Here is a 25609-nt window from a genome sequence, read left to right as displayed (position 1 = left end):
GAACACTGACAGAAGTGTCTTAAGGCAATACTGTTGCTGGACGAACCTTATACTTAACCCAGGCTTGTTTAGATCCCTCTAGTGTTCTACACTGCACCAGAGAAAACTGAGAGTGATAGCTGAAACAGTTTAGGCATTAGCAACATCCTGCTTCAAACAGAATCAAATTCTGATTGCTCAGTCCAAGCAGTAGTTGGCTGTTCTGTAATGTTGCTGCTGTTAACAAAAGCAAGCCTAAAATATAATTGTGCCTGCTTAGTTCAGTGTTTGAAGAAAACTCTTTGCTGTTCTTTTGGTTCCTAGCATTATTAATAGAACTTATATTCCAGTTATATATCTGGGAAGTTAAAGCTTCCCTCGGTGATACAATTTAATATTTTCTCTCTAATAGCGTGACAAATGTAACTGCAGAGTATTTTTGAACTTCATGCTATTTTAGCTACATGCTTCTTTCTTGTTTCTTTGTGGTCTGTTTATAATATTTGACCTTGGCGTTGTTTCTTTGTTTTCTTTTTGAACAAAGTTACTGAATTACCATTTTTATTGCAGTCTGATACATAGAGTTTCGGGAATATATTTATTTATAGTTTTATGTAGATGAATAATTCAAAACATTAGGCCATGAAAGAAATGGCCAGGATTTCACCTGTGCAAATATATTTACTTGCACAGTTTTTTATTAAGCTGATGTCAGTTAATTTGGTTCTTAGTACAGTCTGAGTGACTGGTAGGAAGGTAGCAATACATGTCTGTAAATGATTATATGAAGAATTATGTGTAGCAACTGATTTTACATTAAATGTTATGTTACAGTTTTTGAAGGCCCACCATCTCATTTGGTCAGTTAGAAAAACTTTCTAATATGTACTGCCTTTTTTAATCTACATAAATGAGTGCATCTTCCTATCAGGAGAAGCAACCAAGGTATCAGCATTTCAAAACTGGGGAGTTCTGTTTTCCTGTTTCTAACAGGTAGACAACAACTTGTTGGCATTTATGGCAATAATTTATACAGCTCTCAAATTCATAGGTATGTATTTTAATTAAACTAGCCAATATACTAAGAAAATCAGATGGCATCTTTTTTTAGTATTTAAAAGTAGTGTTCTGCAGTAATCTGAGACCCTACATCCCAATTCATGAACTCAGTCCAACTTTAGTTATTAATAGATCTTGTTGGACAGTCTGAAATTGATGTAATATGTTGCTGCTGTGACTGTTTCAGTGTTTGTTTTGGATGATATGTAGTTGGTCGGTGGTAGGGCTGTATTGTCTACATTTCTAGGTGAAGATACTGAATGACCAAAAGCTATAGGTTCCCTTTTAAAAAGAGTAGCTACTTTGTATCCTTCACTTTAGCATACTTTTATGTTGTTCAGGCTGTTGTTTTCTTTTGACTCCCCTTTACTTTTATTTTGACTTTAATTTGAAACGTTGTGTAGTCTTTCTGATGTTCTGGGGTGTGGGTGGTGTGGGGTAGAGTTCAGAACCTTGAACAAATTTCTGGAGAGCTTCCCCTTTAGCTCCCAAGAGGTTGTATCAGACCTGTACTAGCAGTGTGTGAAAAACTAGACACAGGGCAGTCCACCGAGAATCTGTTCATGACTTACTGAAGTACTGTTCTTTAATGGATTTGTAGATTCAGGGTGGAGTTCAGTAGATTTTGGGGATGAGAAACTGATGCATTCTGAAAATGTTAATATTTAAGCTTTTGCTGTCATGAGAGCAGCTTCATTTATCCTAAATTTCTATTTGGAATTCAAAATTTCAGTAGTCCAGTGGAGAAGTTACTAAAGCATTGGTGCCAGAACTCAGTTGGTATCAGAGAAAGAGACCAGAGGTGGAACAAATGTTTTTTATTCACACTTCCTTTTCAAAGTGAAATTATCGATATTCTGGAGATTGATGTGTCTGTATGCTACTAAAGAGAAAAGTAAACAACTTGCCTACGCTGGAATGGGAAGATTTGATGAATCTGTGGTAACAAGGAAAATAAAGTTTCAACATAAAGCGTAGATAGAAATGTTGTCTTTTGGTTTTGTCTTGCATCAAGTAATTTTGGTTAGGCTATTTCTAGAGAAATTATATTATAGAATTGGAAGACTTTTGACAAAAAGTCTTGCCTTCCTTGAAACAGAAGCCGTGCATGCAGCCCTTCTCAGTTTGTTGACATTTCACTCTTCTGCTTTGTTATTCCTTCAGGCTAAAACTGCCTGTCCTTTATGTATTCTCCATGCCCTGCATTGTATGCCAAAACCTCTCTGTGCACTTACACATACCAGACAGGTTTTACAATAAAATCAATACAGGTACAGTGGCTAGTGTTAAGGGAAAATGTTACTTAATGTAAAGTAGTGTTAAGTAAACATCCTTTATTAGCAAGATCTCTATGTATTTCTTTAGTTATGGTTGAAAATTTTAAGTGGTCATTATTACCATAACAACATGTGCTTTTTTAAATTTATAATTTTTTTTTTTAATTATGTGGCTGAAATAGGAAGACAGATAGGAAGTCCCTGGCAGCCAGGGTTCCTCCTGTGGTAGTAAACCCTGCAGCAAGTTTTACTACTTAAATGCTAGCTGTCTTTTAATTACCATCAAGTTACTATTTTCCTCAAGAAAGGACTTCATATGTAACTGAGCTATTAATATAGTCACTGGTTGGACATCTTGTTGGCTGTGTAGGTTTCTATTAGTCCCACTTCAGTCAGTTGCCTGATTCTGTATTCTTCTCCTTCATACAATCAAGTTGAATGTTGGTTTGTCAGGGTGGAAAGGTAGAAACCCGTATTTCTGAAGCCAGTTTCAGTCTTAATATATTTGTACTCATTTCTCCAAGCCACTTTTTTTCTGAATGCTGCCAAGAAAATTAGGAAAAGGCAACCATTGATTGCTCAGCACGCTAAGATCAGTGTGAATGTAAGCTTTTTTGCTAGCTGAAAGAAGCTGAAATACAGTTGGTTAGAACTACAGTTGATAGATTATTAATACATAAATCATAGTAAAGGAACGTACCTCTTCTGGTAAAAGAGTGAAACTATCTATTTAAAATCTACAACAATTAAAGGAATAAATTTGCAAGTGAGTAACAACTAGAAGGTTTCCTTCCACGCTGATTATCCTGTAGAAATATAAAATTATTTGCTATAATGAATATGATCAAGTGGTATTTTTTATATGTCTTATTTTGTGCAAGTTTGCAGTTCTTTTCTTTGTCATCTGCAAATCATGATGTGGGTTTTATTCCTCGCTTCAAAAATGTTGATACTGTCTACTTCTGTAGAGTTCCAGTAAGTGCAATGCTGTTTTCCTTAGAGGGTTGAGTCGTAATTTAATTTGCATGGTTTTGTCAATACAAAAGTTTCTGGCCCTATTTGCTCTTATTCATACTCCAAATGGAAAAGGTAGAAGGCAGATTTTTTTTTTAAATTAGATTTAATTGATAAAGATAACAGCTCTAAAAAGCACTTTGTTCTTCCTTCTAAAAATATTTCTGATGCTGGATTTTTGATGTTTACTATAAACTGTCTCTTGAACTGGAATCTTGTTATGCAGAGATCATTTTTGTTCTTTCAGGTCCATTGGGCCACAGCTTGTGTTGAGAATGACATTAGGAGCAGAAATTACGAGCCAGCTCAAGGCTTCTTCATACATAGCATCAGGACGAAACCTTTTGAGATGGGACCTGTCACCAGAGGAAATTAGAACAAGAACAGAAGAACTAATCAGGAAAACAAAGCATGTATATGACAGTGTCGGGATGCTTGAAACTGAAGAAGTAACACATGAAAATACCATACGGCCTTTGGCAGATATAGAAGTGGAATATGCAGGTTAGTGTGTGTTCTCTGTAATTCTTTGCATAAACCATTCCATTTGCACGTAAGGAAACATTGAGAAAAGGTAGTAGTTGCTTACAATTTTGATCCCTGCTGTTCAGGTGTCGAATGTGTAGAGGCCTCTCAAGAGTTCTGATAATCTTTCAGGTCCTCTCAGAGAACTGCATTAGTCACCTGTTTCAGTTTTGCATGTGATCCTTCACCCAGGTACATTTCCAACTGTGTGCAGCTGCCAGGGGACACTGCAGGAGTGTAGACTGCAGTGTCTGTGGTATGTGTAGAGCATTAAACGTGGTAAGCAGTATTTTTTTCGGACACTGCGGAATCTGACACAAGCAAGTTGAATGGAGTAATGGAAAGGTTGATAAACTGGTAGTGGAGAAAATGTGATGGTTGAGAATGAGGAATTTTTGAATGTGTTATTGAAAGAAGACTTTTTTACTTGCTCACTTTTAAACTGTGGCCTCTGAGGCCTTGAAGAATCCAGGGAGAGGTTGGTCATGCAGTCACATCTAGATTGTTCTGAATGAATTGTCATGCCATACCAATATGTGGGTGGGGTTTAATGGTCAAACACAGGTAATTCAGTTAATTTGTTAATAATTGTCAGAGGAGATGGGTAAAATACAAACTGCATATTGGGCATCTTTGTTTAGAAAAACCTTTCAGATGGTGGCTGCATTGCTTATAAAACAGTGAGTGTAACAGATGTCAAGTTCTTTTACATGCTTTAAAAAAATCTACTGTAGCCACAGATGTGCTAGAAGCAGCCACCTTGGCTTGGAGCAAAATCTTTGCCTAGCAGAAAAGAGCAGCCTGCAGCTCAAATGATTGTACTGTAATATTCGTGTGGATTTCACATTACTTGAAATTGCAGTTTAGGCTCATCCAGTGAATTGGCTGGAATTTATGCTGCCATTCTCAGAAAGACAGTAATCTTCATTCAAAAAGCTTGCTGCCAGATTCAGTTTTAATTCTACTGATGTTCCAATATACCATATTTTCACCAAGGCACAGAACTCTCTTCCTTACATTAAAATAGAATGAAAATCTATGTTTGACTCAGAAAATAGTGGCCATCAGCTTCTCAGCATAGCCACAAAGACTTCATCAAAGATGTACTTTTTTCACTACATCCTATGCAGTAGTGGGTCACATTTAAGCTTTTAACGCTGATCTTCAAAGCTGTGAAATTATTATGACCTGCTGTGAAACAGCCCATGGCACAGGGATGCATTACCACAGCAAGACTACCATTAGGACCTTGGAATTTAAGGCCTGTGTATCCTTTTCACATAAAAGACCTACCCTGGTAACTGGAACTTATTATCCAAAAAGACAGAGATGACAACAGACCTTAAATTTCACTTGGAAGCTGCCAAAACTCACTTTATCATTTTGAAACATCTTGGCAGAAGGTCAGGAGGTGAAGGGGAAAGTTTCCTATGGGCTTAAAGAAGAACCACATGCCCATGTTTGCATTTCTGAAACTGTCTCGGAGCTTGATAAAATGACTGCACATCACTTAAAATTACAAAGCTTTAAATCAGGCTAATATGTTGTTACTCTAAGATCTGCTTCTGGAAAGGTGGATGGTAGAGACATTATAATTTGATTTTTAATTAAGCAAATTCATTTCTATTTTAGGATTTCTATTAAATGTCATTGTAAAATGTGATATACCTTTAATAGGCAAGGATTTACTTAATCTCAAAAGTATATTCTAAAAAATTAATATTACTCAGCTTCCAATCTCTTAGAAGTTCAGAATGCGTGGACAGCAGCTTCTCTCTTTGCCATGTTGTTTCTCCTTAAATACAGAAGAGTACAGTACATGGGGATTTGACACTGTGCTCATAACAATGTAAAAATAACTTCAGGACAGATGGGCATGTTTGAAAGATTCAGAGCTTCTGACTTTAAATGCTAACATGGAAGCATCTGTGCCAGCTACAAAACGTCAGTCTTCACTTACATGACTTTTGGAAGATGAACCATTTCTAATGTATTTATATACTTATCAGCTGATTTTGTAGAAGATGATGAGATAATTAGGCTTGGGGTTTAGAAATCTTCTGTAAAATGTTTGTTACAATGGTATGTGGTTTTGTCCTTTCACCTATTCAGTTTTACATTACCTGTAATTGCTTCATTTGCTGTATGTGTCAGGTTGCTTTGAATACTTTTTTCTTATGTCTTCTATAAATGTCAGAAGAGGGAAGTTCTTTATCCTTAAAGCGTGTCTATCCTTCTGTATTCATTGCCTTTTATGTAAACAGTGGAAAGAAGCATGTTGGATTTTCCCCAGCATGTCTCCCCTGACAAAGAGATACGCTTAGCAAGTACAGAAGCTGACAAAAAACTGTCAAATTTTGATGTGGAGATGAGCATGAGAGAAGATGTGTTTCAGAAGATTGTTTATTTACAGGTAAATAACATTATGTCAGCATAACTTGTGAAATGCATCTACATGTATCTAAAATTAATTGGTATACACAATGCTTTTTAAGATGACTTTGTGTTTCTTCTATGTCTGTGCCACTCAAATCTTTCCAGTGGGACACGGCTGTACAACACAGAACAGTGTGTCATGCTGTTCGTACTCTTTGCCTCTCATATCTAGATCTCTGTATCCTTCTCTCTCCATTGCAATAGCTTTGACTTTTGTCTAGTCTTCCAATGAACTGGTACAGGGAAGCTAAACTAACAGAAGGAAAGCTATTAGGAAAAGAGTTTTTTGGTTTCTACTGGCTGAGCTACCTGACTTTGTTGCAAGAGGGAACGAAGAAAAGAGGCAATATAGCACTCTACTTATTTTGGCTTATACTGCTTTTGAATTTGTGTCCAAAGTTATCCTTTATTGAAAAAGTTGAGAATTTTAAGTTTAAAAGTTGTTTTAAGCTATGAAGATTAATGAGAACGTATGAATGGGTTTGACCTCCAAAATTACCGCTTTTGACCTGCTAGTTATAGACAACTACAGTGTATCCTCTTCTTCAGCCTCAAAATAAAACTAAGTTAAAAGATGCATTTACTGTTGAACTAGTTTCTATCCCTTTTGTGTTCCTGTTTAGCTTCTCTTGTAATTGAGCACCTATATGTATCTCCTAGTCTTCATTTGTACTGTTTATTTTGTAGCACAAATAGAAAGAATATTTGGTTTTGTTCAAATATGTCTAGTGACATTTAGTAATAATTTTCTAAAAAGTGCAATATAAGGGTAATGCAAGGAAGCTATCTAATGTGATAACCAAAAAATATATATTTTTCTGTGCTTTAGCTGTGAATTTTTCCTCTCAACCCCACTGATTTTTAATCTTCTTGTAATTCTCATAAGGTATTTGAGCCCTGTTTCCTGGAGTCATCATTTGTGCTTTTTGCAGGCTTGACTGGGAATTAAAATAATGCTTGCAGAACCTTACTAAAGTGCCTTCCATTACCATTGTCTTCTTTTGCTGTGTTTTCCAGGGAAATTTTCAAGTGTTCTCCTGTAGCTGGGTATTCTTGTTACATGTTTGTGGAAGTATGTAATAGCCCCATTTTGAGTACATTGTGTTGTGTGTTGGGCAGATAGTGCCTTGTGTTGGTATTTTCCCCCATGTACTTTATGTTGATTTTTTTTCTTTTTCCCCTGCTCTATTGCTAGTAATTAAATGGCTTGATTTGTATATATTACCTACTGTCATTTTCCCCACCTTCCACTATAGAATACACTGATACACTGAGGACTAATCTAACATATCTCTGTATCTATTTTTAATTTACAGGAGTATCTGACAGTAGGTAGTGAAAATTGATTGCTGTTATTCACTACTATTATTTCTTTAAATTTTTTTTTTTCCTTTGGTGTTTTCCTACTTCATTTTCCCTTGCAGCAATCTTTGACCTTTGTAACAGTTAGAATTTTTGCTTAAGTCTCCATTTAATTTTTTTAGAGATTTTTCTTAACTGCAGCATGCAAGCATATTTTAGTATTAGTTTGCAGAGATGCAACCTCTGAGCATATATCAACTTCATAATAACTGTAAAGTAGTAAGAGTTCTGCTCTAGAACAAATGTGAAATTTCCAGTAGTCCCAGACTGGTCAAATATTGCTATTTCCATATCATTAAGTTCTTATTAATTTTTGCTAAATTTCTAATGCCTTCTCCTCTTAGAAACCCTCAGTTAAAAAGTTGGGCTCCAGGAACACATGAAGAAAGAACTTCCCACAAACAGAATTCAGATTTCTGCTGAAATTATTTTGTCAGTTCAAATGAAGTGGTAAACAGTTGGATTAAATCAGGTTTTTCATGGCCTCACTGGGGATTTAATAATTCAAGTAGATTAATTCAGTTTCATGATCCTGCATGGGGCCAGATGGAAATGGAGTGAGGAGGATGAGATCCCTCACACTTCATGTTATTTATAACACAGTCTGCTAAGAGATGAGCAAATTTGCTTGACCTCAGTGACATGCTGAATGCTTTAGCTCTTTAACTTTTCTAACTTAACAATAGTACTCTTTCTAAATTATGCTTAATTTAAGAGCTGTTGGTGAAGGAAAATAATTGAGGTTTTTATATTTAATTTAAGAAAATATTAGAATAATGGAGTCACTTCCTTTTCCCCATTAGGGGGAAAAAAATTCTGCATAAAATTAGGTTGTTGAATATGCTCCAGATCTTATTCTTTGAAAAACTTGTATTTTGAGGTCTGAAACTTGGAATAAAGGTGAATTTGGTAGTGAAACTATCATTTTAAATTTTGTTACTCCTAACATCTGCACATGCTGACTAGTAGAGGCATGCTTAAGAATGTTGCCAGTCTTCTCCACCCACGGGCCCTCAGGAAACAGCCTGATGTAAACAGCTGCTGCAGGTTTTGTTCATGGAATTCTAAGTAGGTTTTGTTTCTTACTCTGTCTTCCAAAAAAAGTATGAAATGGTATATAAAATCATCAACTATGATGATTCTAAAAGTTCTGGAAAGTTCCAAAGCTTCATGTGTGTAGTATGTTCAAGATGATGGTCCCTGTGGGTGCCTTCCAACTCAAAATACTCTGTGATCCTGTTTTATTTGTTGTCACTGGTAGCTTGGTTCTGAAGAAGACATATATGCCCAAATTTCATGCCATCTGATAATCTTAAGTGACACTTCTAATCTTTTGGGGTGTTTTTTTCAATTCCTCTGACTTTTACGGTATAGTGTTACCTTATAGCACTGATTTTCTTCAACTATGTAAAAGAAAGTTATCTCTACAGAAGAAGCTTAAGTGCACTGTACTGTAAACTGAAAGGGCTTGCCATTATGACAGCGTGCAAATGTGCTGAGACACTTGGTAAAAGAAAATGATTTTTAAAACATTCTACATGAATGTAAGAATACTATTGTGTAAGGTACCTGTTTTTGGGAAGTTCTTCACACTAAAATCCAGGATGTTTCCTTTTTTAATATGACAGTGTTCTAAGGAACAGCTCTGTTCAAACCCTTCTAATGCTTGGTATGTTTCTTACAATGTGTTATAAATTCAATTATTCTATACTGTCATTTCAGCAAACCTGTGATCTTGAAAATGTAAAGCCTGAAACAAAGCGATATCTAGAGAAATCTGTTCAAGTGGGGAGAAGAAATGGACTCCATCTTCCTAAAGAAGTGCAGAAAGTAAATATGGACTATTTGTTTACAAAGCAAAGGTTACAAACTGTTGAAGGGATAAATTTATGGTTGGTTAGCTGTACTAAGCATATATTTGAACTTCATGCTTTTGGACCTGCTGAATTACTGCTCTCAACTGTTCTTACTTCCAGATCCATCCTTTAAAAACCTTCAATTTGAAGGTTTTTAAACTAATCTGATAAGACACCTATGGTACACAGTGGATAGAGGTGGTATGCATCACCTCATAACCTTGAGAGTAAAAGAAGCCTAGCTGAAAAAGTTTTGTTATATATTATGATTATAGAGAATGCCTAAATTAGATTTCTGGGGAAGAGACCTCTCAAAAAATGTTACTAGTGAGCCTGCACTTTTATTCAAAAGTATGTATAACTGTTGCAAAAACACAGCTAGTTTCAGTTAACTGATGTTGTTAAATCTACCCAAGATTTTAGCCTTTAGCCTGAAAAAAAAAATCACAGTAGGTTAAAGGAGAAAACAAGCTGCTCTGAGAATTTTTCTTCGTTAAGGGAGAGCTGACTTAGAAAGCAATTGTCACTTCAGGAAAACAGGAAGTAAAATTGTCAGCATCTGAGATGCTGTGGCATCGCACCCTTAAGAGGAAGGGAGCAGCCAAGATTCATATAGGTGCTTATGGTTGAAACGAACAACAAAATCAGAGGGTCTGCAAAAAACTTTTATTAGTAAATTATGTACTTGGTGTGGGAATTGGTACATTAGTCCCTGACCTAGTATAAGCACATGGGAGTGGGTTTTGGATAAAAGGGTGTGAATCTTTTTGGATAAAAAGAGTGAAAGGGAAAAGACATATAAATGAATTAAAGAGGGGAAGAGAGAAAGAAGAAACGGAGAAAGAGAGATCAGCATTCATGCCTCCAGCATCAATCCAGCTGACTAGGTGTCCAGAGTCCTGGAGGTGCTGCCTGGGCTTGGGTGGGGATACTGTTTTATAGACAAGCTTTCCTTGCCCTGGAGAAAAGTTTTGCATGTTCTGCGTAAATTAGTCATCATGCACAGTCTGTTGTTTAGACTCTTCTAGAAATGGGTCAGAGGGCTGTGGGGGCCTTTGGTGGTCTTATTCCCCCTCTCTGCATTCCAGGCCTGTTGCTCCACCTCATTCCTGTGTTTGTGCTGTACTGAGTTGTGCTTATCTCCAGGAGGTAGATCAAGGACGTTTGTCCCAGAAAAGTGCTGTCCTACCTCCTTATGGCCCCTGGTCCAGTCACATCTTGTTCTTTCTCACAGCGTGTTACTGCCAACAGTCCTTGTCTGTTGTTACCTGCAGTCCTTGGTTGGTGCCACAGCTATCCTGCTGGTGGTGTTTGAGACAAACACATTAGCCTCTTATCTTCTGGGATTCTGCAGATGCCAACATAGTTATCCTCAAATTCTGAGTGATATTTCTGACTTTATTGTGACCTTTATTTCTGACTGTTGAATAGACTTAATCCTTTGTAGAAAACAATCATTCTTCATCCACATCCTTCAGCTAGTGAGAACAGTTTGATGTGCATTTTCATAGCTTAGGAGTTACTGATGCCTCTAAAGGTATTTTGAAATTCCTTGGGAGACAATAGTTGAATTATATTTAGGTTAAAAATTGGCTAATGGTAGTCTTTGCCAAGTTTTATATTTGGTGTGCATTCTGTTACTGAGAACTACTATGTTTACGTGTTACTGTCAAGTTCAAATAGAAACTTGCCATGAGATATATTAGAAAATGTTTCAGAAATGTGAATATCAGGGTTTTAAAAAAGGTTTTGGAACGGCCTTGTGTTGTGAGAGCAGCCTCTTCTTTCTGTACAATTCCAAAGCGGTGTTTTTGAGTAGGTTACATGTTTTTTTACTCCCTTCATTCTCATTGATTTTAGTGGATATTTTTACACTTAAAATTGTAATTTAGCTTTTCAAATAAAAGAAAATAATTGAATGTTAGCACATGAAACTATTTAGTGAATGCGTTTAAAATGTTCAAGTGACAGCCCTTTGCAACAATATTGCTCTGGACCAAAAGAAACATAAAAGGAAGACTGACAGGCTGTGAAGTATGATGCTACCTGCAGTGTGTTATTTGCTCAGTCCTGGTATTTACTGTTGGTTAGTAGAGAGCCTATCTGAAAAAAATGAAATGTTACTCATGTGGAGGATAAAAATTGCCAACTTTGATGTTTGTTTTTCCACTAAGTTCAGTTTATACCTGATACAGGAAATAAAGACAATGAAGAAAAAATTGAATGAGCTGTGTATAGACTTTAACAAAAACTTGAATGAGGAAAACACATTTCTTGTATTTTCTAAGGAAGAACTTGGTGAGTAGGATGCTTTCTGTTTCTGTTTTTTCAACCTTCCAGTTTTATTGGAGTAACTGACTTTTGCCCCATGAGTGATGGTTAGATCAAGTGAAATTCTGACTGTTTCACAGTCTTTTCTGTTTCCTTTTTAGTCCTTCTCCACAACCAATTTCGGGTTATCTTTTGCAGGTGTTCATGATGTCTTCATGTATTTGTGCTTCCTGAGCTGTTTGCCTTGCATCAAGTTAGCATGTTGGTCCTACTTTCTTTAGCATAACTTTATTCTGTACCTTTTTTCAGTTATCATCAAGCAATCCCCTGTGTAATTACTGGAAAAGCTTTTTTAGTCCTGCAGTAAAGTTTAACTAATTCAGTAATTTAAACCAAGCTAGGGAAATCATGTGACAGAGAATTTGGGGATTCATTATCTGAAGGGCATCACATAAAATGTGCTCTAATAACAGAGATTTATAGATGTAATTTAGTTTTTATCTGGTAGTCATACATGTATTTCTCTTTTGCTCTCAGGTGTTTCCAAATTTTGTTTTGCTTGGTGGAATTTGTAAAAGTTTTAGCAAATTGTTGTAAAAAAGGAGGTGTATTTCTGTGGAGATGTCTGATGTCAAAGTGGACTGCAGCAAAACAAATGCAGCAGTCTCACAAAAATAGGGGGGAGTAGATAATTTTGGTAAACATTGTTTATTAAATTGTATTCTATAGATGGCCTTCCTGATGACTTTATTAACAGTTTAGAGAAGACTGAGAAAGACAAATATAAAGTTACTTTAAAATATCCCCACTATTTTCCTATTATGAAGAAGTGCTGCATTTCAGAAACCAGGAGAAAAATGGAATCTGCCTTTAACTCGAGATGCAAAGAGGTATGTTGAGTATTGACTGTTCTACAGTGCTGTGACAGAGTTGAAAAAGGGAGGTAAACATTCAAATGTTATATTTGAGTTTTGCACGTTGTAGAGTATTTTGGAATCAAAACTTATCAGTGTGATTTTTGACAGTGCCTTGCTCCAATTTGTTATGATGTCCTGAGACCTTAGAAATTGATGTCATAATGGTCAAATTAGCAGGAATTCCCTACAGTGTTCTGCAGATGCTTACTGACACTTTCCTCACAGAAAAGGATGTCTGATTGTGGCTTCTGTATACACGCACAACTAGACAGGTACAAAATAAAAAAAGCATTGAAAGGATAGAGGATATGTCATTCAGACAATTGTACCAGCCATGCATTAGAGAACAATAGTAGAGTTGAGCTTTTGTGCTTGAAATGCTTGGAAATGTGATGAGTACAAGATAAGATAAAATGGCACCAGGTACTGAACACTTTGCAAGTCAACACACATAAAGAGATTTAATGATAAAACTGTGTGACAATCTTCAAATCTAGTGTTTGATTTTTTTTTTCCCCTGACAAATCTCACTTTTCCAGAACTAGAGATTTACACAATTACATTTTCAGCTTCTCGAGGATTCCTAAACATATTTAGGTGAAGGTTTGGGGTTTTCTGTTTCAGATCTTTCTCTGACTGCTGTTGTCAGAGTGGCAAAAGAGGGAAATTTGCAAACAAACTTTGGCGCAATAGATTAGCAATCTGTCTTCACCACTTACAAGCAATTAAGCCTGCTCTCAGCAATTTCCTTATTATCTTTCACATGTAAGTGATTGATAAAGGAAATAAACTCTTCACAACCTAAAAGAAAATGCTGTATATTTTGATTAATTTAGAAAGATAAGTTATAATAAGGAGCTACCTGCAGTCAAATGCTGAGAAAAAAACTGTTCCAAGAATCTAGCTAAACTTAGGTTATTTTATATTTTAACCTTTAAGTGTTTAATTTGAAATGTTTTCTTTTCATAGGATTACAGGTATTACTGAGATAATTGTTTTGATAAAATGTGTTTTCTGGTCTCATTTTACAAATTTGCCTGCTTTCTTTTTTAGGAGAACACAAAAATTCTGCAGCAATTGCTCCCACTAAGGGCAAAAGTAGCAGAGCTTCTTGGTTATAATACACATGCCAACTTTGTCCTGGAAGTAAACACTGCGAAGAGCACAGATAACGTAACAACCTTCTTAGGTTTGTTCATATTTATAAGTAATACTTGTATATTTAATGTAGTAACATGTCTCTTCAGCCAAGATGAATTTAAATACATAACTAGGTCATAGTGTCCATGAGGTTTAGCTGGAAAAGGAACTCTGATGTCTCTGTTCTGGCATATATATATTTTAGGGCAAAGGTACACTAATGCAGTTGTTCCAAATCAGGAAGCACAAGGTAAATTCTGAGAAAAACTGCTTTGTGAAAGCCAGTATAAGCAAGTGGTTAAGTCTTTCTCTGCCCCAAAATGCAGTTACCCTAATTTAGAACCAGAGTAACATGTGCAGCTTAAGCAATTTTATCAGTTCAAGAGGCTGCATCAGAATTGCAGCTTTTTGTTCCCAATTTCTTGTGCATCTGTAGCCTTGGTGTCTTCTTCTGATACAGTGTAATGAAATGCATTAAGTATAATGAAAGATTACTGTATGTGATGATGCAATTTCCATGAGCTGAATAAAAAAATTATTTCTGGAGTGATGGATTAAATCTGGAATTCAAAATCCCTGAAATGGAATTTGATCTGAAAACAGAGGTATCTTGAAAATTTTAAACATAGTAGTTTATGAATTAATTTAGAGTCATCTTGTTCATGTCAGCGGACTCTTGGACATGGAGTTAACCTCTACTTTCTGAAATTATGTAGCTCCACAGAATAGTATGTGTTCCTTTATTACTGTGTCCTAACACCACTCAGGACATGTATGATGTGTCATACAAATAACCCGCCTAAATAAATTAATGCAAAAATAAGGTATGTTTATTGGTAGTGGATTTTTGTGTTTATGCTTCAGTAAAAGGTTCAAATGCCCCCCTTTCTGAACATATAATTCTGTTGCATTTCTCTTGAAATGCTCCTTCATGAGATCAGATCCATATTTGGCAATAATAATTATCAGTATACTTGAAAATTACCTAATACTTTTGATTTATTATTAAATGTTAGATATTTTAAGTGTACTTGAAGTATTTTAGACTTTCTTTATCCATTATATTTTTGTAATACTGTGGGGTTTTTGTTTATTTTGAAGCTGACACACATAATTTAGCATCGACTTTTACAGCTTGAGATCAGATACTTTTCATAAATATCATGCTTCGTAGTAATTCTCACAGAGGGAGAATGTACTTTAGATTAATTGTCACTTTTAATTTAGTTCTTTTGATATATCCTCAGCTACAAGCATGACAGTATATTTTGCTCTACTTTGTTCCTATCTATTAATGTTTTAAATCAAATGTGCATAAGGTGATCTTACGTCTAGGAAGAAGAGCATTCTCTCCTGTGATATATTCTGAATTTAGCACAGTACAAGCTGCAAACAGTACTTAAATCATGTAAATGCATTTAACGCCTTACAGCCTTCCTAGAAACAGGAGTGGCAATTCCTAAATTTTACACTCTAGGTATCAACAATGATCATTTATGTGAATTCTTAATGAAGAAATAAGTTTCTGATAAACCAGAAATAGTTACAAGAGAAAAAGTACAGTATGTTTCAGTAAGCCTAAATATTTTAATTCAATATGTCTGCTTCATGAAGGCTATATTGGAAAAATTTTGAATCATAATATCCAAGGGCTAGTCTGGAAGCCAGCCATCCTACAGGTAAGAATTCTTGAGTCTCTTGGTTTTTTTTGGAGGACTTTAGCTAGAAGTATTGAATTCTGTGTTGTACTTCCTTCCACTAACTAATAGTAGTTGTAGTCTGGCTGTTGCTGAAGAAATGTATGAGGAATACTGAGATTACATGAGGTAAAATTAAAGGATTCAAGTGTAAGTGTCTAGTGTTACTTTTTATTTATGATGTCTTGCAAAAAGTCTTAATTTACCAAAACCCTTCACACCACTCCTAGACCTACATGGAATACTGTATCATTTACAGCATGCCTGCAACTAAGACTTCTTAGGACAAGAAAACAGATGTTCCTTGGTGTTGGTCAATGAATGGAAAACATCCAGTACTGGAGTATGTGCTTGAAGTGTTGAGTGTATTTCATAGGAATACACATTATAGTAAGGAACATGAAAGTTGACTCCAAGGCAATCTTTCTTTCAGATGATTTGAGTAAAAAGCTAAAGCCATTGGTTGAGGAAGAAACACGATTCATTCTAGATCTGAAGAAAAAGGAATGTAAAGAAAGAAACTTTGATTATGATGGAAGAATCAATGCATGGGATCTTCATTATTATATGAACAAAACTGAAGAGCTGAAGTACTCCATAGATCAAGAAAAACTGAAGGAATACTTCCCAATTGAGGCTGTTACAGAAGGCTTACTGAATATTTACCAGAAGCTGCTGGGGCTTGAATTTGAGCAAATAGAAGGTGCTCATGTCTGGCACGGTAGTGTTACTCTTTATACAGTAAAGGATAAATCAACAGGAGAAATGCTAGGGCAGTTCTATTTGGATCTTTACCCCAGGTAACTATGACTTAGTGTTTTGCTTACATGTTTAAAATGGAATTTGTCTTAATAGGTTGCTGCTTGTTTGGTTAAAATTAAATGCATTTGGAAGTAAATATTTGTTCCACTGACAAGATTATTAGTGTGTTTCATTAAGTTGTCCTCTGGACTGTGTTCAGATATTTTTCTGCATTTTTTTTTTTAAGTACTTCCATATTTCTTGCTTATATTCATTTTATGAAGCATTGCTACTTCACTCATATTTTTGGTAGTACTGCTCTCTAGTCAATTGTCCATAATATTTTGCATCTACACGCTTTTCTTCCTAACCTACTACGGCGTTTTAAGTTTCATTTCTGCTGAACTGTTACTCCAGCTTGCTCAGATCAATTCTATTTCTGTCTGCCAACAGTTCCTAGTTTCTCCCAGTTCCTCTTTACTCTTGATGTGTATTTTCTACCCTGTTGTCCAGACTGCTGAATCAAATAGATCAATACGAAAAATTGATTCCTGTTGAGCACACATTCAGATTTACTTCCTTGTTGATCTCTGTAGCTCTCCATCTCTCTTTGTAGCTGTTTACAGCATCATCTGTGTTTTGTCAAAGATTAGGAGACTGGACTGGTTTCACAGGATTTATTCTAAGCTAGTCCTTTTTGGCTATTTGTTGCTGGCTTTTTGTTTGCTTCGGTGTAGGGTTTTTTACGTTAGTATTTAGCGTTTTATAAATTTGCTGATATTCTTTTTTAATATAAGTTGATTGAAGGTTTTCTGGCCTAAGAAAATTAGGTTACTCAATATATGTAGTAGTACAGAAACTGTTCTTTTTACTCTATCTATTCATACAATATCTAACATAACTATCTCCTTCATCTGTTCACCTGCTTCCACCTTTATATGTATCAGTTGAATTGCTGAAGGTATGTGTTAGTAAGACTTCTCTGACTTAATCTGAGTAGTTAACTGAATAGTTTAGGGCAAAAATGTCAAAATAATTTTCCTTTAAACTCTTGTATCACAGTGAAAATGCAGTGTACTGTATTCTTTTGTCTCCTGCAGTAAAAAAAAAAATTGCGACAGAGAACAGAACCTAGTCCTTCCTGTTGCAGTAGCAGTTTAAAACAATTGACATTGAAATACATATACTTTCAGCATTTCAGTAAAAAACAGATTCTTGTAAATGCTGCTGGGAATCTTGAACTTGTGATTTCAGTATGAGAGTAGAAGGGCCTTTTTTTCCCCTTATGCTCTTAACTTACTGAGTCTTAGAAGCCATGAAAAGATGTACATTTTTTGTGTAGAGACACTGACTGACTGTCCCTGTTCTTGAATAGGCTTTGCCATTCTGGTGAGCAGGGCTGTGGTTTGAAGGTAGTGTCTGATATATTTTCTTATACAGAGAGGGAAAGTATGGGCATGCAGCCTGCTTTGGTCTACAACCTGGCTGTCTCCTCTCTGATGGCAGCAGATTGATGTCTGTAGCTGCTCTGGTAACCAACTTCACAAAGCCAGCATCGGATCGGCCATCGCTGCTGCGGCATGATGAAGTAAAGACTTACTTCCATGAATTTGGTCATGTAATGCATCAGATATGTGCACAGGTTAGTGATGTTTCTATTCCAGTGTAAGACTTATTTCTTTCTCCGCTGTCTCAAAGCAAGGTATAGGTCTGTTTTGGTGGTTTCTAATTTTAGTAAAGCGCATATGCATATTTCTGGTTATTTTTTAAAGCATCAGGTTGTTTTTTGTTTTAATATTGATTTAAAACTGAAGCAATAAATACATCTTCTTATGAAAAACATTTTTGTAGGAACATGTACTTTTGCATTTGCATCATGCAGGAGTCTATTCACTCATCACAGGTAAGGTGAAGAAGATGCTCAGTCATGGCTTTGTTCAGAGGACTTTTTATTACTTCTTGTTTCATACTAGGTATTAGAAACAAAAACAGGTTGCTGTGCCTAGGAATGAAAATAATTTCTGAGGCTAGATGACCTCCAGCATTTTGGCATTTAGTACATTGAGACCTATCCGTCTTGACACCACAAGCATAAAACAGGTCTTGCCTGAGCTGTTTTGTTTTCTCCTATCTAACAGGTTAGGTTTATTGCAGTGACCAGAAGGAACTGAAGGTAGTTTCAGATTTTCCATCAGGATACTAAAAAAGTTGTAAAATTGCTGTTTTCATTTTTACTTACATGTAAAATTGATACTGCCAAATGATACATTTATTATTAGCCTAATGAAAATTTTATATTTCAGAAAGACATGAGTGTCAGTATTCACACACCAAAAAATTCACATAGTTATCTACAAATTCAGATTTTGTGTAGCACTTCCTTTATCTTCTGTATAAGCAAATACAAAATAATAAAATCAAGGAAGAAGTGACCCACATTAGATTTTTTGACCATGATCCTAGAGACTGGGACTGCAGAATAAAGAAACAACATAATCACAGAAATCCATATATTAAATACAGAGTTAATAAATAGGTAGACTTGCTTAGATACTTTTTAATCATCTTAAAGGTAAAAATATAGTTATTATTTATCATCTTCACCCTGTAATAGGTGTTTCTGATATCAAAAATTGAAGAATAAAACCTAGACAGTATAGAAGCTGTATATAAATGAAGCACAATTGGCATTGTTATAAAATGGTACAAAACTGACTGCAACATTTGGACAACCAGTGAGGATGTGCCTGGGTGTTTTGGAGTCCCTTCAGGGCAGCTGAAGCCAGCAATTCCAATGCATATGTACTTCAGTTGCTATGGAATTGCACACAGATCAGAGAGGCCTGCTTTCCAGTTGTTTCTTGCACTGCTCTGGTGTTTTCTGTGTGCCCAGCTGCCATGCTGACTTCTTCTGTATTGTATGTAAATAGTTATTTGCATGTGTGGAAACTCACTAGTCCCACATAAGAACATCCTGTCCTCTGGAATTTGTGTGTACAAAGCACTGTCTTGTTTCATATGATGATTTGTTTAAGCATGTTAAGACTTGACAATTAAATGCTGTGCAAGGATGAGACTGGGAGGGAATTTGTGAGCTGCTGGTAAAGGTCTGATTAAGTAATGTACTGGAAAAGTGACATATACTGTTGGAGAGTGAGATCAGGGCAGGGAGGGAATTTGTTTAAGTTGTTCAGGAAGGAGAGCTCTTGAAGTAACTTCAAACCAAATTGTCTTGATGTTTTTTGTTAGTGTGGTGCACTTGGATATGGGTAAATGAAGGTATCTGAAGGTCACTTGCTTTTTGCTCTAGCCACTTCTATCACCATTTCTTCCCTGAAGCTGATGCTTCCTAGCTGTTCTTCAGAGCTGCTATTCAGCAAGGATAGTAAGAAGGGCCAGCCTGTTACAACTGTGGATTTGGGCAGCCTGCAGGAATAAACAAAAACCAAAGTTTTACTCCTTTTGTGTTGTTCTTCTGAAGACATGAGAGGAAGACACATGCATGTTGACACAGATGTCAGTTCAAGGTTATGTCCTGTATTATACCTGCTTTTTTTGGTAACCCTGCAAGAAAGTAAGTTCAAAAGTGTGTAATCCTGTGAGCATCTATTTTCCACTGGAGGGTGGACTGTAAGAATATCAACATCTCGTAGAGAGGACAACAGAGAATTCTTTTTCTTTTAGCACATAAATGTTTTGTTAGTATGTTGATGAGAAGGAAAAGAAAATAAAATTGACCTGGCAAGAGGAGGAGGACTTACTACATGACAAGGGTGGAGTGATGATAGGAAGGCTCTACAGAGGGATCTGAGCAGACCAGTTGCATAAGGTTCAACAAGGCCCAGTGCTGGCTCCTGCCCTTGGGTCACAACAACCCCAGGCAGCTCCACAGGCTGGGGCAGAGTGGCTGGAAAGGGCCCAGTGGAAAAGGACCTGGGAATGCTGGTCAGCAGCAGCTGAACATCAGCCAGGGTGTGCCCAGGTGGCCAAGAGGGCAAATGGCATCCTGGCCTGGATCAGCAATGGTGTGGCCAGCCGGACCAGGGCAGGGACTGTGCCCCTGTACTGGGCACTGGTGAGGCCACACCTCAAGTGCTGTGTTCAGTTCTGGGCCCTCAGTTCAGGAAGGACATTGAGGTGCTGGAGCGAGTCCAGAGAAAGGGAACAGAGGTGGGAAGGGATTTGGAGGACAAGTCCTGTGAGGAGCAGCTGAGGGAGCTGGGGGTGTTTATCCTGGAGAAAAGGAGGCTCAGGGGGGACTTTATTGCTCTTTACAACTGCCTGAAAGGAAGCTGTAGCCAGATGGGGGCCAGCTTCTTCTCCCAGGCAATCAATGACAGGAAATGGCTTAAGTTGCACCTGGGGAGGTTTAGATTGGATATTAGTCAAAATTTTTTTCACTGAAAGAGTTGTAAAGCTTTGAAATCATCTACCCAGGGAAATGGTGGAGTCAGCAGCCCTGGGAGCATTCAAAAACTGTGTGGATATGGTACTTGAGGACATAGGTTAATAGCTTAATTGTAGGAACCCAGAGTGCAGAGAATATTTCTCTGCCTGTTTTTAAGGGTTCTTACCCCCCTGAACAACACTGTTTCAACCGCCAACCTTGGAAAAAATTACCAACGATCAGACAACAACTAGAAAATACAGTGGTGTGAATCAGATGATAGACTACTATGTAAGATTGCCACAGGGTAAGAAAATTTAGAGGTTTTGGGCTTCTCTTTGTAGTAAATAGATAAGAGTAAAAAATATCAAAATGGAGGATTGTTGTTGTTCTCTAAACCTTCTTCTCCTTCTTCTACTACTCCATGTTCTGCAGTAAAAGTAGTTCGGAATGATTGGATAGAAAATTCCGCAGTTCCTAGTTGTGTTACTGAATAATTGGTAGGAAAGTGAAAATAATGTACGTTTTTTGTAACCATTGGTTAAATTATCTTTAAAAGGCCGTGTAAATCTTGATAATTTGACTTCTCTCCTGCTTTCTGTGCTCTATGCTGTACCTGGGTCACGCTAGTGGCTCTGTTCCTCTGATAAGACTTAATAAACAACTATCTGGCGGCATTGAAACTCCAGGAAAAGTGTCCGTTTATCTTTGAAACTCCTTGCAAGGACTTTTAGAAAATTCTCTCCCATCACGAGGGATTTGACTTATGGCATGGTTCAGTGACTTAATGGTGAATGTGGTTGTGATGCTGGGTTGGTGGTTGTACTTGATAATCTTAAAAGTATTTTCTGACCTTTATGATGCTATGATTCTATGAGACCAAATAATTTCTGTGTATTTGAACAACATTTGAACAATTTCAGAGGTGACTTCTTAGAAATATCTGGATTTGGGGTATATTTTAGTGAGGATTCTTAACTGTACAAACTTTTCTTCAAAATTAATATTGGCGGAGCTTTTAAAGCATGAAGTTATTGCCGATACTGAAATAAAAAAAAAGTTCTAATGTGCTTGGCTTTCAGAAAAAATATTCTTTTATCAAAGTGTCAGATTTGAAACTTTTAATGAATAAGGTTGCTAGGATTTATTTATTTAAGTCCATCTATTACTGGCTAAAAAAATTGTGCTGTATGTTAACCACATATATTACAAATGATGACAAATAGGGCAAAGCTTAATAGAATAAGTTTGTTAAGTAAAGTCTATGTATCAGGTGTGGTAGACTGCAATGCAATAAACTTTTTAAGTGCATAGTTAGAGTTTATTATTTTACTTTGGTGTAATACAACAAAAATCTATAATAATTTCCAAATTATATCATTGTCACAAGACAGCATAAAAACATTTGTATTGCTGTCATAACCTAAAAGGTAAAAATCAATAATACTAAAAAAATGGAAGTACTGTTCTACACCAGTAGATAATGTAGTATTTAACTACTGAGTAGTCTACTTTATTCCTTTATAATAGTGTTATGTCTGGTTTTCTTCCTCCTTTCTTTAAATTTCATTTTTAAATTATTGCTATTATTATTATTGGTCTGTTCAAATTATTCCTTTTGCTGTGATTTAAACTGAAATGTTGAAATTGGAAGTGTTATATTCTGCTAAAAATCTTGGCTTCTATTTTAGCTTTATTCAATGGCTTCTTTTTTCTTCTAGACTGATTTTGCGAGGTTTAGTGGAACTAATGTGGAAACAGACTTTGTAGAGGTACCTTCACAAATGTTTGAGAATTGGGTGTGGGAAAAAGAGCCACTACAACAAATGTCAAGACATTATAAAGATGCAACCCATGTTGGAGACATACTCCTTGAGAAACTTGCTGCCTCTAGACTTGCTAACACAGGTATCTCTCTGCCTTTTTTTCCCCACAGTATATGTATAAAAGTATATAGTTTTAAAAACTGACAAATGTAACAAGCCTATTAAATTTCTTCTGTGTGTACACTTACCACTGTCTTTCTGGGTTTATTTGCATGGGTACCCCCACTAATAAAGGCTATGATGACAGAACTCTTTGCAGAAACAGTAGCAGCTCTGATTTTCCAGGCCACCTACATGACTAAAATACCTTTCCTCTCCATGTAAATTTTTTTACCTACCAGCTTTGCTCGTTTAAAATTGGTGGTGTTTCTGGGGGGTGGAGGAGGGTAGTCTGTTGTGGTCTGGTGTGGTTTTTGTGGGGTTCTTTATCTTATTTATACTCCAGAATAGGCACTCTGCTTGAATACAGTGTATCTATATGTATCGTCTACATTTGATTTGCATGCGACACTTGACAGATATGAAAGTTATTTGCAAATTTACTGAACAGACGTAACATATCCCAGACAGGACTGTTGTAGACCTTCTACGTATCTCCATTAACATTGTAATCTCACGTCATTACCTATCATGTCATTATTATTCTATCACTCCCACCTCTTTATTCTTATAATCAGAGCTTCCTATTTATGGTACAAATTCATCATTAAGCTACTCCTGCTTATTTCATACTCCTTTCCTATCCTGAACAAGAAGTCTTTGTGCTTGTGGTTTGTACAGACTCTAGCTGCATAAGAATTTTGTCTGAGTAAAGGTTCATATCTTGTAGCCCCTTAAAAAAAGCTTACAGCAGCTGCAGCAGCAGTTCTTGGTGTAAACTTCTTCGAAGTGTCTTAGAGTAGATAACTGAGTAGGCCCTGAATAAAATGGTATATGGTAAATGAAGATAGCTGAAAACATTTTAAATACTAAAATTTGCTTTTAAAATATCTGCTTTATTTTAGTTTTGATCTATGAGGAAAGTAATATTCAAAAAGACGGAGCTTAGCATGATAATTCCTTTATTAAAGCTATGCCTCTCAACTCTTTGTAGGCGGAGTAAATCAGATGGAAGTGATGTAACTCCAGAGTTCTAATAATTTAGTATGCATGTTGAGATCTTTGAAGGAAAGATGCAAATAAAACTCCAGCTATTTTCATGCTGGTTAATTGTAGGTTACGGGCGGGTTCAGTCAGGACGGACGGTGACGGGAGATCTCTATAGGCAGGTCTTGGGACACAGTCGGTTTATTGCAAAAGACGTGGGTATGGGGGCACTGCTCAGAGCTGCCAGACTCAGCTCTGAGCAGGCCCAAGAGAGCAAGAGAGTAAGTGGGTGAGAGAGAGAGAGAGAGAGTGTAAGAGCAAGAGTAGAAGTGGAAGTAGAAGTAAGGAAAGGAATGTCTGAAGTCCTGGTTACAATACAATAAATCATCTTCTGTACTGAATATTCTAATTGTCACTAACCAATCTAATACAAGATACAAATCCTATAGCATTTACATACAGCCTATAAGAGTTCTTATATTACCATAGAGTGTTACATCTTAACTTCTAAAAACTACTCTTTGGACCCCTTCTGCTGAGCTAGTAGGGTCTGCTCTGACCCTTGGACCTGCCTGCAAGCAGAGGGTATTGTTCCATCAAGAGGGGATTATCTTCAGTCGGCCATACCATTGTTTTCCAGTTGTTCAGTAACTAAGACTTGGTATTTCAAAAGTGGCTTTCATTTCGATGTTGCCTGTAGTTTTCATATTCACAAAATCTTTTGTCAGGCAATCATATTTATAAGGCTTTCCTGTTTCATCTTCCCCAACAGTTAATTAAATGTTTTTACCCAATTAGGCCTTCTAACCCTCCGTCAGATTGTTTTGAGCAAAGTTGACCAGGCACTGCATACAAAGCTGTCTGTTGACCCATCAGATGAATATGCAAAATACTGTATGGAGATTCTAGGAATTCCTGCCACCCCAGGTATGTCAGTATAAAGCTTTTGTACAGCATGTCCAGATGGTTCAATTTAACATGCTTTTCTTTCTCAATAATGCTTGGCATACAAAAAACTGAGTTGTTTGTGGAATAATCTACTTTATGAAGCTGAAATAATTATTTTGAAACTTAGGATGATCTTAATGATCTCTTCTGAAGGAAGATTAAGGTAAATATAAAACCTAGCCTTTTGCAGGATATATTTTAGAGTGATATGACATGAATTCCACTTTAGATGTTCTGTCACATCTGTGTTGGATGTACAAGTAGCCTAAAATGGCAAATTGAATTTCCTTTGTTTTCAACAGGGTATGTTCAATACTTTGAGACATACTCAGACCCTTTATGTTAAAAGTTTCAAAGTAGTTGATATAAATTCCTTATTAATTTATTGTTGAACTGCTGTATACATCAACGAAATAACGGATTTCAGTAACTTGATGTTAATCTGCTTTTCAAGGAACAAACATGCCGGCTACTTTTGGACATTTGGCAGGTGGTTATGATGGTCAATATTACGGATACCTGTGGAGTGAAGTGTTTTCCATGGATATCTTTTATAGCTGCTTTAAGCAAGAAGGAATAATGAATCCAAAGGTAGGTGATGAATACTTTTTGATAAACACTTCTGTTGCACTTTGTCTCTGAAACTACATTTACTGCCATCGTGATCCATAAGTATAATGTCTCAAGTACTACTTCTGTACCTGTCAAGTTCAGATCAACAACAAAAAAAGGTGTAAAGGTAACTTTAAGAAAATCATCTTAAAATTTCCAAGAGCACTTGGATTTTAATACAGTGTCTTGGTATGAAAGACAGGTGTCTGCCAAGGAAGGCAGGAGCCTCCCTTGGAATGGAAGAAAAAAAATTGCAACCCCCTTCCCTCCGAATTATTATAATTTTGAAATTAAGGGGCTTTCAGGCAAAGATATGAGGAACAGGAATAACAGTTCTTTACTATTATATATCTATATGTGTATGACAAGGCAAACAAACAACAATAACTCTGGCAGTAACAGCAAACAATCACAAACCCAGTGCCAGCCTTCTCGGCTGTCGGGCCCTTTCCCCTCGGGTGCAGTTCCGCTCGCAG

General features: G+C 36.4%; 1 protein-coding gene across 1 annotated transcript in view; it reads left to right on the top strand.

Annotated features, from left to right (window-relative positions):
- The window catches only part of NLN (neurolysin), a 36090-nt gene that overhangs the window by 5973 nt on the left and 4508 nt on the right, over nt 1-25609 (top strand). The window contains exons 2-12 of the mRNA XM_008643540.2: nt 3577-3833; nt 6119-6267; nt 9375-9482; nt 11704-11806; nt 12509-12669; nt 13750-13885; nt 15967-16333; nt 17715-17916; nt 22383-22569; nt 24372-24500; nt 24976-25112. Coding sequence (XP_008641762.2) covers nt 3577-3833; nt 6119-6267; nt 9375-9482; nt 11704-11806; nt 12509-12669; nt 13750-13885; nt 15967-16333; nt 17715-17916; nt 22383-22569; nt 24372-24500; nt 24976-25112 — 1936 coding nt within the window. The remainder of the gene's footprint in view (nt 1-3576; nt 3834-6118; nt 6268-9374; nt 9483-11703; nt 11807-12508; nt 12670-13749; nt 13886-15966; nt 16334-17714; nt 17917-22382; nt 22570-24371; nt 24501-24975; nt 25113-25609) is intronic.

Source organism: Corvus brachyrhynchos, unplaced genomic scaffold, assembly GCF_000691975.1.
Source record: "Corvus brachyrhynchos isolate BGI_N302 unplaced genomic scaffold, ASM69197v1 scaffold131, whole genome shotgun sequence".
Taxonomy (NCBI): domain Eukaryota; kingdom Metazoa; phylum Chordata; class Aves; order Passeriformes; family Corvidae; genus Corvus; species Corvus brachyrhynchos.
The sequence above is the reverse complement of the archived record's forward strand: the minus strand, read 5'-3'. Positions and strand labels throughout refer to the sequence as shown.